We start from the raw sequence: 13,692 nt of genomic DNA, 5'->3' as shown, positions 1-13,692 counted from the left end.
ATACTGAGGCAGCAAGTTAAATTCCTCGGGGGGCACTGGGCACTGGCTAATTCGACTGAAAGAAATTCAATACTGGAAGCAGGAAGTTATACCAACAATGATGGATTTTATAGTTAAAATTACAGAAATAGCTGGATAATCCGACATTGAGGATTCAAGGGAGAGAGGATGATGATTTCGAGAACATTTGGGCGAAATTTTACAAATGGCTAGAGAAAAAAGTATAGATGTCTTTACGTTGGTTTAAGGCATGTATGTCTGGAGCAGATCTAAAATGCATTCGATGTGGAATCCGTATGCGTCTGTCGTTGGTCATGATAACAATAAATTCTGATTGCAAAAAAAAGGGGGGGGAAAGAAAGTAATTTAAAGACTGGCTTCTTGGTGCTCTCGGGGGTGGCCGCCGTGCCCTCCGCATGGCCATCAGCTCTGCCCACCTTCCGCTTGGGCACCCTGTGCCTCCACCCTCGTGCTCCCCTCCACCACCACCCCAGCTGCCGGCCTGCCCGCTCACCTTCCCCCAGTGCGGAAAAGACGCTCTGGAGGTTGTTGCCGGGGTGGGGAGAGAAGGTACCCGCTTCCCCCAGCTTGGGAAGGGAGGAGTTGGCTGGCTGCCGTGGAAACTAGGCTGGGAGGGGGCTCATAAGAACATAAGAGATGCCAATGTTGGATCAGGCCAAAGGTCCATCCAGTCCGGTGTGAATCTTCCGTTCCCATGGACACCTCTTGATTTGCAGATCTGGTTCCTGCTCCAAAGCCATAAACGCTATTGTCTTTAGATCTCCAAACCAGATTAAGGGAGTAGGGTCACTTGCTCTTTCCATTCCAAGAATGCCGGGGTTCGCTGGGGATTTTCCATAGCTCTCCAAGTGGGTGCAATGGCGCGGTGTCTTCTCCATCCCACAGAGTCATGGGATACATTCCAGGGACGCACATGGTCCGTATGTGCAACGGCAGGCCCAGGCCAGCCTATTTCTAGGCAAGCATGAGATGCAGAACAAAGCAACACACAACATACAGCAATCCCTGAATACATATTGCATAGGTATTCATGCTAGAGACACACATAAGCAGCATCACCACTATACAGAAATACAAACATAAGCTCATATAGTTACACTTATCCTGTCTGTTTTAAGACTAGACAATTAAGAAAGCAAGTTCTGAGAGGCTGACCAAAACACTTCACACAAGCCCCGTCTCAGAGATTCAGGGGGTGCCTTGGGTGTGCCCACCTTGCACGGGGCCAGTGACATGAAACCAGGGCCGGCTCACTCACTAGGCGATTGCCTAGAGCAGGCCGGCCCTTAGGGGCGCCAAACTGCACCCGGCCCTGTACTCTGGGAGTTTCTTATTTGTGTTTTTCATTCTTCTTAAAATGCATTTATTTTTTGAAAATTGGTGGGCACACGGGGGGTGGGGGTGCCAGAAGGGATCCTCACCTAGGATGCAAAATAAGCTGGGGCCAGCCCTGCCTGAAACCCACCTGATCAAACCTCGCCTGAGCTTTGCAGGGAGGGCCTGCCCCCGTGTCTCCTCCGGAGGAGGGCCCTCGGGACGGGAGAGGGAGGAGATAGCTGGGAAAGGAAGACTTTTGGGACGTCTCTGGCAAAGGTGGAGACTGAAGCCACTGCCAGGCCTGCACAGGTCTCTGCACATGCTCAGAGAGACTCTTTCCTTCTATTCAAAAGAGGGCAGGCGAGAGCTAATATCACTCCTTGGGAGGCAGGGTTGCCAGCTCTGGGTGGGGAAATAGTTGGAGGTTGGGGGGGGGGGCGGACCTTCAATCTTTCCCAGCATCAGGGTCTTCTCCTCCAGTGAGTGCTCCCTTCTCATTTGGTGGCCAAAGTCTTTGAGCTTCAGTTTCATTATCTGGCCTTCCAGGGAACAGTCAGGGTTGATTTCTTTTAGGATTGACTGATTTGATATCCTTGCAGTCCAGGGGACTCTCAAGAGTCTTCTCCAGCACCATAGTTCAAAAGAATCTATTCTTCGGCGCTCGGCCTTCCTTATAGTCCAGCTCTCGCAGCCATACATGACTACTGGGAATACCGTTGCTTTGACCTTGCGGACTTTTGTTGGCAGGGTGATGTCTCTACTTTGTATTATGCTGTCTAGGTTTGCCATCGCTTTCCACCTACACGTGCCACCTTGCAAATGGGGGAGATTGGCAATTGCCCATACTCATGGTCTTCTCTGTTGTGACTCCCGCCTTGGGCCTGACGGATGAGGTCATGGAGGCTCCCACCACCCGGCTCTCTGCTAACTACACAAAACGGAGTTATTCCGGAGGGGAGGCGACAGGACTGTACTGCAATGGATTCTCTTTACAGAAAGACATTTTGGCAAAGGGATGGAGAAACTGTGGTCTGCACTGCACTGCGACATACAGTCTGTTGCCGTGAGCATGAACCTAGGATGTAGTTCCTGCAGTGTTTAACGTGTCATGCTATCACTTATAATTGTTTTATTTATATCGTAAGCCTCCTTGAGTTCTGTAAGGGAGAAAGAAAGGTGTCCAATAATTGCTTTAAATAAATAAATTGTGCTTTGTTTCAGATTTCTCTTTCAGAGAAAGAAAGGTGTCCAATAAGTGATTTAAATAAATAAATTGTGCTTTGTTTCAGATTTCTCTTTCAGAGAAAGAAAGGTGTCCAATAAGTGCTTTAAATAAATAAATTGTGCTTTGTTTCAGATTTCTGCAGTCCAAGTCCTCTTGCAGGGTCCCATCCTGCTGCCTGCATTCGGCTTTGCGCCGTGGGTCTCACTGAGAAAGATAAATAATGTCAACGAAATAGATTAAAAAATATATCGGTGGCACCTCACACTGGATCCCCCGATGATCTCTCCCGGTGGTTTCATGTAGGTGTTAATCCGCATGGGGATGGGGGAGGGAAAGGGACCTTGCGGGAACCCGCGACACAAATCCGGTAGAGCTGCGCAGCGGTCCCACAGCACCACCTTCGGGAACTGGCCGTACCTTGCTGGGTTCTGGGGTCTGCTGCACTTCTGCCTATCAGTGTGGAAAGGGGGGGGGGGCACCAAGACGGGCCCCGCTGAGCCTTCGCCCGCCCCTGCCCACGTCTGCCACGGACCTGCACGTTGCCCCGACCCCCCTCTCCCCAGGAATCCCCCCCCCCCCCCCCCCCCCCCCTCAGGCTGGCTGCTCACACCAGCGCGGGGCTTGAACTAACACAGTTCAGATGTTACTCCCGCGGCCGCTCTGGCCCCGACGCCTCCGCGCCCGGGCTCGCCTCCCGCGCCGCTGATTGGCTGGCGACCCGGAGCGGCGCCGCTGATTGGCTGGCGGCCCGGAGCGGCGCCACTGATTGGCTGGCGGCCCGGAGCGGCGCCACTGATTGGCTGGCGGCCCGGAGCGGCGCCACTGATTGGCTGGCGGCCGGGGACGCGCCGAAGTTTCAATATTTGGCGGCGGTTGCAGCGGACGGTGAGGAGGCCGGCGGCGGGCCGGGGTTGGGTCGCGGTTCGGTTCCGGAGGGTGGTGGAGGCCGCGTGCCGTGACGGGGATGGTGCTAAAGAGCCTGCGCGTGCCCCCCCCCACACTCCCCTCTCCCTGCGGCGGGGCGGGCGCCTTCCCCCACAACAACCGCCCCGCGAGGTAGGCCGGGCGCAGTGTTCCCTCTAAGCCGAGTGAGCGTGAGCCGGCACACAGGGTTTCCAGCCTCCGGCTCGCACCTTTTCTGCCTGAGCTCAGGCAGGGGGTGGGGCTCCAGAGCAAACCGATTTATGCAGCAGCCAAATCCCTCGCTCGCAGCTTTAAGGCCAGGGGCTCACAAAGTAGAACTTTTGCTCACAGGACTCCACAGCTTAGAGGGAGCAGTGTCCGTGGCAACCCCACCCAGTGTTCCCTCTAAGCTAGCTCAGAGTTCTTTAGCCTCCGGCTCAGAAACATTTTGTCTTCGCACAGGAAGGATGGCGCCAGAGCAAAGCGATTTATGCGGCTGCCAAATTGCATACTCAAGACTTTAACGCCAGGGGCTCACAAAGTAGAACGTTTGCTCACAGGACCCCACATCTCAGAGGGAGCAGTGTTCCCCCTAAGCTGAGTCACAGTGTGAGCCAGCTCGCCGTTTTTTCAGCCTCCGGCTGACACCTTTCTGCCTGAGCTCAGGGAGGACGAGGCTCCAGAGCAAACTAATTTATGCAGCAGCCCACTCGCTCGCTCACATTTCTAAGGCCAGGGGCTCACAAAGTACGGTTTCTGCTCACAGGACTCCACAGAGCAAACCGATTTATGCAGGCTCACTCACAACTTTAAGGCCAGGGGCTCACAAAGTACAACTTTTGCTCACAGGACTCCACAGCTTAGAGGGAGCAGTGTTCCCCCTAAGCTGAGTCACAGTGTGAGCTAGCTCGCAGTTCTTTAGCCTCCAGCTCACATGTTTTTGTCTCTGCTCAGGGAGGATGGGGCTCCAGAGCTCGCTCACAACTTTGATGCCAGCAGCTCACAAAGTAGAACTTTTGCTCACAGGACTCCACAGCTTAGAGGGAGCAGTGTTCCCTCTAAGCTGAGTCACAGTGTGAGCTAGCTCGCAGTTTTTTAGCCTTCAGCTCACATGTTTTTGTCTCTGCTCAGGGAGGATGGGGCTCCAGAGCAAACCAATTTATGCAGGAGCCAATTAGCTCGCTCACAACTTTAACGCCAGGGGCTCACAAAGTAGAACGTTTGCTCACAGGACTCCACAGCTTAGAGGGAGCAGTGTTCCCTCTAAGCTGAGTCACAGTGTGAGCTAGCTCGCAGCTTTTTAGCCTCCAGCTCACACATTTTTGTCTCGGCTCTGGAAGGGATGGGGCTCCAGAGCAAACTGATTTATGCAGCCAGCCAGATCACCGGCTCGCAACTTTTATGCCATAGAGCCAGAGGAGTCCGCTGTGTTCATCTGTTGCTGCAAAATAGTAAAAAGCCCAGTGGCACCTTTAAGGCTAACGAACTTTTATCGTACCCTCCATGATGCACCTGACGAGGAGAGCCGTGTTTCTCGAAAGCTTATGCTGCAATAAAGTTCGTTGAGTCTTAAAAGTGCCACTGGGCTTTCTACGACTTTTAATGCCAGTCGCTCACAAAGTAGAATTTTTGCTCGCAGGACTCCACAGCTTGGAGGGAGCATCGGGAACCAGAGCGGCACAGTGGCCAGGGGCTTATGTTTGCTGCAGGCATGGCGTCAGGAAGGCGAGAGACATTTGGAGGTGGTGTACCCTTGCCTGCCTCTGTGTAGCAAACTCTGGACTCCCTTGGGGGCCTCCCCTCCACATACTGACCAGGGCCTGCCCTGCTTAGCTTCCGAAATGTTCTGTGCTGGTTCCTATTTCACTTCCAGTGTTCCCTCTAAGCTGAGGTAGAGGTAGTATGAGCTAGCTCACAGCTTCTTAGCCTCCGGCTCACACATTTTCCTCTGAGCTCAGGAAGGATGGTGCCACAGGAAGTGGTGGTGGCTACAAGCATGGATGGCTTCAAAAGGGAATTAGATAAGCATATGGAGCAGAGGTCCATCAGTGGCTATTAGCCACAAGGTATAGATAGGGGCTCTGGGGCAAGGGATGCTCTGTCATCTTGGTGCTTGGGGGGGGGGCCAACAGTGGGAGGGGCTTCTAATGTCCTGGCCCCACTTGTGGACCTCCTGATGGCACTGGTATTTCTGGCCACTGTGTGACACAGAGTGTTGGACTGGATGGGCCTTTGGCCTGATCCAACATTGGAGTCTCTTATGTTCTTATGGCTCCAGAGCAAACTGATTTATGCAGCAACCAAATCTCTCGCTCACAACTTGAATGCCGGTAGCTCACAAGGTAGAATTTTTGCTCACAGAACTCCACATCTCAGAGGGAGCATTGGCCCAGGCCGAGCGCGCGTTCCCAGGGGTCTTGTTGTAGAAAAAGAGCTGCCGGAGCTCATTAGCATAACTCATTAGCATAACTTATTTGCATATGCCACGCCCCTGACATCACCGGAAGTGACAGAAGGCCACACACCCTGACATCACCGGAAGTGTGTCAGAAGGCCCGGCTACTTACCCTCCTGCTTCATCCTCATTCCCAAACGGAATGAGGATCGAAGCAGAGGGCGGGGTAAAGAAGGGGGCGGGGCTTCACCACGTGACCGCCCCGCCCCCTAGAGGTTCTCTTCCGGAGCTCCGTACCTGAGAGCTCCCCCCCGACTAGAGCCCTGCGCGTTCCTCCTCCTCCTCCTCCAGAAGAGCCCTGCAGGCTCCCACATGGGAGAAGGGGGGATTCGAACCTGCTGCTCTGGCACTTGGCCCTGACCTTTGGCCATGGGGGGTGTCAATGTAGGTGTCGGGGGGGGGAGGCATTTGTGAATGTCCTGCCTTCTGCAGGGGGCTCGACTAGTGATGTGAAGGCCCGGGGGAAAAAACGTTCCCCCCCCCATTTTTTTTACTGAAGCCTTTTTTGTGTTTTTCTGAAAAATTGAAAAAAAAAAGATAATTGATTATGGAATGTTTTATTTTAGCATGATGAATAATATATTTTAAGACAAGGTGTTCAAATATTTTCCAAATCATTTCATTTTCCAAATCATTTCTAAAAAATATGTATGGTATCAGATTGATCTAATTTCTGTGCACTGAGGACAAGCAAGTCCTAGGTGACAAACTGAACTCTCCGATGCAAGAACAAGATGCATTTCTTCCTTTAGGAGGGGCTGTTGTCACAAGAAAAGAAAAAGGTTTCAGTTTTGTGTTTGCATGTGGGTATTCTGTTTGTAATAATTGTTTGGATACACTGTATTTTTAATATGCTAGTTGTGATGATTTCATGCCAAGGAAAAATGTCCATAGTCATATTTTATGTTACTAAAGTAACAGAATGATTTTCAATCTGGACAAGAAAAAAGAAGTGCTAAAGTAGCATTTTTTTTCCATTTTCCCGAAAATTTCCGTTTTTTTCTGAAAAAAATGGCTTTTCCCCCAAGCTTCAAAATTTCCGGAAATTTGACATCTCTAGGCTTGACTAGATGACCCTGGAGGTCTCCCTTCCAACTCTGTGGTTCTATGACCTCGGTGGGCCAGGCCGGCCAGATCCCAGAGGCTAAGCAGAGTCGACCCTGGATAGTCCTTGGATGAGAGGCTTGCCAAGGAAGCCCAGGGTCAGTAGGCGGAGGCAGGCCGCGGTCTCTTGCCCTCACCCGGATGGCCCAGAGGCCTGAGACGCTGGAGAGATGCTGCCAGTCGGAGTGGACAAGACTAGACATGTAAAATTTTTGGAAATTTTGAAGCTCGGAAAAAAACTCATATTTTTCCCAGTTTTTTCCGGAAAAAAAATAGAAAGTTTAGGAAAAATTGAAAAAAATGCTACATTAGCATTTCTTTTGTCTTTTCTAGATTGAACGTCATTCTGTTACTTTAGGAACATAAAATATGACTATGGACATTTCTACTTGGCATGAAATTAACACAACTAGCATATTAAAAATGTAGTGTATCCAAACAATTATTACAAACAGAATACCCACCCACGTGCAAACACAAAACTGAAACCTTTTTATTTTCTTGTGACAACAGCACCTCCAAAACTATTATATTTAAACAAGAAATCTTGAAAATGTTATGTTTGTCTATCATAGACACAGGAATTATCATGATTTAATGCTGTAGAATTTTTTTTTAAAAAAAATTTTTTTTTTTTAATTTTTTTGAAAAAAACCCCAAAAAAGGGTTAGGAAAAATAACCCCCCCCCCCCCCCCCCGGAATTTTCCCGTTTTTTTTCCAGGCCGTCACATCTCTAGCCCAGAGTAGCTCAGTCTTGTCCTATCCGAGATGCTAAGAAGGGTCCGCCCTGGCCTGTGCTCGGGTAGGAGACTAGCCAGGAAGGCCACGGCTGCCACACAGAGCCAGGCAAGGGCGCGCCGTCCCCGCGTGGCCTTTTGCCCCGACCTGCATGCTCCAGGCTAGTCTGATCCTGGGAGCTGAGCAGGGCCGGCCCTGGTTGGTGTTTGGATGGGAGAGACCACCGAGGAAGCCCAGGTTCACGGCACAGAGGCAGGCAGTGGCGAACCGCCTCTCCCTGCCTTCCCCCCTCACCTGGGTGGCCCCGGCTGGCCCCCGGTCTCATCAGGTCTTGGAAGCTAGGCGGGGTGGGACCTGGTTAGGCCTTGGATGGACGGAGCATCACGGGAGACCAGGGCGGCACTGCAGAGGTAGGCAAGGGCAAACCCACCTCTGTATGGTCTCCTGACCTCACCTGGATGGCCCAGCCGGGAACCTCAGTCTTGGAAGCTAAGAAGAAGAGAGAAGAGACTGGATTTATGCCCCACCCTTCACTACCCCAAAGGAGTCCCAGGGCGGCTTACAAACTCCTCTCCCTTCCCCTCCCCACAACAGACAGACACCCCCCCTGTGAGGTGGGTGGGGCTGAGAGAGCTCTGACAGAAACGCCTCTTTTTCAAGAACAGCTCTGACCAGAACTACGGCTTGCCCAAGGTCACCCAGCCAGGTGCAAGTGGGGGAATCGAACCCGGTTCTCCCATATTAGACTCTGCATACTTAACCATTACACCAAGAGATTGGATTTCCCCATGGCCCTTCACTAACCAAAGGTGTCTCAGAGCGGCTGACAAACTCCTTTCCCTTCCCCTCCCCACAACAGACAGACACCCTGTGAAGGAGGTGGGGCTGAGAGAGCTCTTGGCAGAAATGGCTCTTTTTCAGGGACAGCTCTTGTCAGAACTACGGCTTGCCCAAGGTCATCCAGCCAGGTGCAAGTGGAGGAGGAGTGGGGGAATCGAACCCGGCTGTCCCAGATTAGAGTCCGCGCACTGAACCACCACACCAAAGCAGGGTCAGCGCTGGTTGGTATTTGAATAATAGGCCATCAGGGAAGTCCACGGTTGCTACCAGTGCTCCCTCTAAGCTGTGGGGTCTTGTCAGCAGAAATTCCACTTTGGGAGCAACTGGCATTAAACTTGTGAGCGAGTGATCTGGCTACCCCATAAATTAGTGTACTACGGAGCCCCATCCCTTCCTGAGCTGAGACAAAAATGTGTGAGCCGGAGGCTTAAAAACTGTGAGCTAGCTCACGTTAACTCAGCTTAGCGGGAACACTGGTTGCTACACAGAGGCGGGGTCTTCCAAATCCTACTCCATTGCGCTAACCACTACACCACACCAGATGCCTCCCTCCCTCCTCAAGAATTGTCTCTGGGCTGCACTTTTAATCCAAAAGGGTCGCTCTTGTTGGCCCATCCGGTGCAAGTCTGGATTTCTTTTTCTTTCTCCTAGAATTCTCAGCATGGCTCCCTCGAGGAGGAAGAACACCAGAAGCACCAATAAAAACGTCCTGAAAAACAAAAAGCTGGAGGCATTTCTGAAGGAGTTTGACAGGGAAGGTAAACTCTCCCCCCCCTCCAAAAAAAATTCCTTGAATTATGGTCTGCAAGGGAAGTGGGGTCCCTTTTGGAAGCTGGAGGTGGGTGGGGTCAGATCCTGCACTGTCAGGGGCGTAGCCTGCTCTCACCCAGGGTCTTACTGGTGTGGTGCTGTGGCTGTTTTATTGCAAATGGCTTTAAGCATTAAAAAAAACCCACCAGATATACCTATTTTTCTAGTATGTATAATTTTTCTAGTCTCGCTTTGGGAAACCTCCAGTTTGCAGAAAAATCTTAAACAGTACAGCGGTGGATCAAGATGCGGAGCCGTGTTAGTCTGTCTGCAGCAGCAGAAAAGAGCTCACCTGGAGTCCCGTGTCCAGTTTTGGGCACCACATTGTAGGACGGATGTTGACAAGCTCGAGCGTGTCCAGAAGAGGGCAACCACCAGGAGGGTGAGAGGGTTGGAATCCAAGTCTTACGAGGAAGGGCTGAAAGAGTTCAGCGAAGAAGCATCCACCACCTCCCAAGGCAGACTGTTCCACGGCTCAACCACTCTGACAGTTAGGAAATATCAGGAGAGACTTCCTGACTGTAAGAGTGGTTGAGCAGTGAAACAGTCTGCCTCAGGAGGTGGTGGATGCTCCTTAGCTGGACCGTTTTCAAGCGGAGGCTGGACGACCATCTTTCGGGTATGTTGTAGGTATGTAGGGCTATCTTTCGGCTATGCTCCTGCAGAGTGCAGGGGGTTGGACTAGATGACCTGCAAGGTGCCTTCCAACTCTAACGTTCTATGAGTCGGGTCTGTTTAGCCTGAGAAAGAGAAGGCTTAGAGGGGACAGGATTGCAGTCTTCAAGTATCTGAAGGACTGTCATGTAGAAGATGGAGCGGATCTATTCTCCCTCGCTCCGGATTGCAAGACTAGATATAACGGGTGGAAATTACAAGGGAGTCGTTACCAGCTAAATATCAGGAGAAACTTCCTGACTGTAAGGGTGGTTGAGCAGTGGAACAGTCTGCCTCAGAAGGTGGTGGAGGCTCCTTCGCTGGACATTTTCAAGCGGAGGAGGCTGGACGACCCTCTTTTGGGTACGTTGTAGGGCTGTCTTTCGGCTACGCTCCTGCAGAGTGCAGTGGGTTGGACTGGGTGACCCGCAAGGTCCCTTCCAACTCTAACGTTCCATAATTTGTGGCAGGGGATGAGCAGAAGCCAGCCGTGACTCCCAAAAGCTCCTCCCCTGCCCCCAATTTTGTTAGTCTTGAAGGTGCTCCTGGACTCTGGCTCTTTTCCACTAGTAGGGATAGGATGTAGGCTGGAAGGGGGCCAAGCTAAGTTAGTTCTCCTCCTCCTTCCCTTAGCTCCATGTCTAGTCCCACTGCTGTACTTCCCCTCCCCCCCCCCCAGGCGCCCTGGGATCCTTTGCCCGGTCGTCATCCCGCCGGGTGATCTTTGCCAACTGCAAACCAGCTGTGAGCCTCAGACCAACTGGGTGTCAAACCCTCCAAGCAGTTCTTAAGAGCAGGTGCTGGCTCCCATTTAATCTAGCGGCCTATAGCTGCCTTTTATATATATATTCCAGTCAATTAGCCAGTAATCTGAGCTAATAACAATCCTTTAGACGGCTAGACTCCTCTTGTTCATTAATTCATTAATTCAAATTTAAGTACCAAATTAGTTAATTGAAAGGTAGTGTGTGTGCATAAATAGAACCTTTAGAATGCCTAGATGTTTCGGGACTTCCTCTCAAGAAGAAATCCCATAGGGCCCCCATCCGTGGATATAAGAATCTACAGGTGGGGCCACGTTGCCTCTCAGGGATACAGGTGCTTAAATTAAACCCAGGCAAAACCGTGTCCCTGGCGTCCTTGCCAGCAGACCGAGGGATGCCACAAACGTTGAGACAGTTTCGGCAAAAAACAATCCGGAATAAGAGGGATTTCTGCGCCCTCCTCGGTAGGAATGGTCCCCAGAAGGCTGTGGGCGGTTGGAAGGCCCCCGTTTGTCCCGTGACCGCGAGAGGCCTGATTCGGTTGCCAGCGTTTCATCCCAGGCTGCCAATCCGGAGCATTCTCTCCAGAGCTGGGCCCCTTTGGCCCGTTTTCAGAGGGGGCTGACCCAACAGGCCTCTCATGCCGGCAGGACATTTGCCTTGAGATTGTCCTGTGGGGCTTCGGGGCGGGTTGGGCCTTTCGGCCCCAGGATCCGCAGAGCTGGTGGGAGCTGCTCGTGGCAGGCGTTGTCGTCTGCACGCCCCCCTTTTGCCTGTACATCTGCGGGACGAGGAGTGCCCCAAGCACAGCCCAACAGTCCCCAGCGACTCCGTGCCCCGTTCCCAGCCTGGCCTCTTTCCGCCTCCTCTGCAGTCCAGGCCCGGAAAGAGAGGATCCTGATGGAGTGCGACAGCTTCCTCAAGGAGATTGACAACATGTACAGCATGGAATTCCTCCGCCTGCCGGCAGCGCTGCAAGAGATGAACTGGCTCGAATACAGTAGGTGGGGAGGACGGGGCAGAGGGGGGCAGAGTCCCAGCTGGTGTGAGGCCAGCCGTCGCCGCCCCTGCGAGGGATGGCGGGGGCTGTTTGCTTTGGCCTGGGGGGGCCGTTTGTCACGCAGTCGCTGGGCTGGGTATGTATCTCCCAAGTCTCCGAGGCAGGAGGCAGCTTCCGGATTTGCTCCTGACGACGGTTGTGAGCTCCTTGGGACTCCCACCGTGTGCCCGGAACGAGGAGTCCGGCTGTAGAGGGGGGGGCCTCGCACCCAGGAGGCTGTTTCCGCCAGCCTCTTCTCTTCCCTTTCCCTTCCTCGGACGGCCGTGGCTCTGCTCTAACGAAGGCCTTTTGTCTCTCCAGTGCTGGGAGGAGGTGAGAAGGCCCTGGAGAAGGCAGCCATGGTAGGTAGCCCCCGAACCCCCCGCCGCTGCCATGCCGGCTGGACCAGGGAGCCGGGCTCGCTGAGCGCCGCTCTTGTGCTTGCAGGTCGATCTGGACCTCCTGGAGGTCACCAAGCGGGCAACGGAAGCCCTCCAGGCGCCTGTGAAAACCGTCTGGAAAGGTGGGTCTGCGAGAGGAGGAGCTGTGGGTAGTGGTTGGGGGGCCAGGTGGGCTCCCGTCCCCCTCAGTGCTGAAGCTCCCTGGGTGGTCTTGCCCCCGCCCCACCTCCCAGGGGTGCTGTGGGGATGCTCCCTCTAAGCCGTGGGGTCTGGTGAGCAAAAATTCTGCTTTGTGAGCTGCTGGCATTAAAGTGGGTGAGTGAGCGATTTGGTTACTGCATGAATTAGCTTGCTCTGGAGCCCTCCTTCCTGAGCCAAGACAAAAATGTGTGAGCCGGAGGCTACAAAACTGGGAGCTAGCTCACACTCACTCAGCTTAGAGGGAACACTGGGGGGGGGGACTGGGCGGGGGCTGCCGCTCTGACCTCTTTTGGGGGAAAGGACCCACAACGGCTGGGAGGGTGACGGGTCTCGTGTGCCTGCGTGTTTTGACCTCCCAGCGAAGAAGGCCAAGCAGGCGATTGAGACCATAGAAGAAGAGGACGGGCAGCCCGTCCTGCCGGTGGGGAAGCGATCCAGACAGGAGAGTGATCCTCCTAGAGCCTCGGAGTCCAGCGTCCAGAAACTGGGGAAGGTGAGAGTCCCTCTTAGAGATGTAAAGTTTCCGGAAATTTTGAAGCTCAGGAAAAACCGTGGGTTTTTTCGGGGGAGGGGGGGGACGGAAATTTTCAGAAAAATGGGGAAAAAATGCTACATTAGCGCTTCTTCTTTCTTGTCCAGATTGAAAGTCATTCTGTTACTTTAGGAACATAAAATATGACTATGGACATTTTTACTTGGCATGAAATTATCACAATTAAGCATATTAAAAATACAGTGTATCCAAACAGTTATTACAAACAGAATACCCACCCACGTGCAAAAACACAAAACTGAAACCTTTTTCATTTCCTGTGACAACAGCACCTCCTAAAGGAAGAAATGCATTTTGCTCTTTGCATTGGAGCGTTCAGTTGGTAACCTAGGACTTCCTTGTCCTCAGTGCACAGAAATTAGATCAATCTGATACCATACGTATTTTTTAGAAATGATTTGGAAAATATTTAAACACCTTGCCCTAAAATATTTTATTCAGCATGTCAAAATAAAATGTTCCGTGATCAATTTTCTTTTCTTTTTACAATTTTTCGGGGAAAAACAAAAAAGGCTTCAGGGAAAAAACAGGAAAAACATTTTTCCCCCCGAATTTTTTCCGGGGTTTTTCCAGGCCTTTATATCTCTAGTCCCTCTGCAGAGGCCCAGGAGCTCTGCTCCGCTGTCCCCCCCCCCCCCCCGCCCCCCCCACACAGGCTGTGGCGGC

At 52.3% G+C, this 13,692-nt stretch overlaps 1 protein-coding gene across 3 annotated transcripts in view; it reads left to right on the top strand.

Moving 5' to 3' along the window:
- Nucleotides 1-3,430: 3,430 nt before the first annotated feature.
- The window catches only part of CDCA8 (cell division cycle associated 8), a 17,403-nt gene continuing 7,141 nt past the window's right edge, over nucleotides 3,431-13,692 (top strand). For 2 of the 3 annotated variants that reach the window (XM_015415024.1, XM_015415022.1), the window contains exons 1-6: nucleotides 3,570-3,619; nucleotides 9,256-9,362; nucleotides 11,707-11,832; nucleotides 12,193-12,233; nucleotides 12,319-12,394; nucleotides 12,833-12,966. In XM_015415024.1, coding sequence (XP_015270510.1) covers nucleotides 9,266-9,362; nucleotides 11,707-11,832; nucleotides 12,193-12,233; nucleotides 12,319-12,394; nucleotides 12,833-12,966 — 474 coding nt within the window. In that variant the 5' untranslated portion in view covers nucleotides 3,570-3,619; nucleotides 9,256-9,265. Of the gene's footprint in view, nucleotides 3,449-3,569; nucleotides 3,620-9,255; nucleotides 9,363-11,706; nucleotides 11,833-12,192; nucleotides 12,234-12,318; nucleotides 12,395-12,832; nucleotides 12,967-13,692 lie in introns of those variants that run through there. The other variant, XM_015415023.1, reaches the window with a different exon arrangement.

This window comes from Gekko japonicus, unplaced genomic scaffold (assembly GCF_001447785.1).
Source record: "Gekko japonicus isolate JY-2015 unplaced genomic scaffold, Gekko_japonicus_V1.1 scaffold5620, whole genome shotgun sequence".
NCBI classification, from domain to species: domain Eukaryota; kingdom Metazoa; phylum Chordata; class Lepidosauria; order Squamata; family Gekkonidae; genus Gekko; species Gekko japonicus.
Note: the sequence above shows the minus strand (reverse complement) of the source record. Positions and strands in the feature narration are given on the sequence as shown.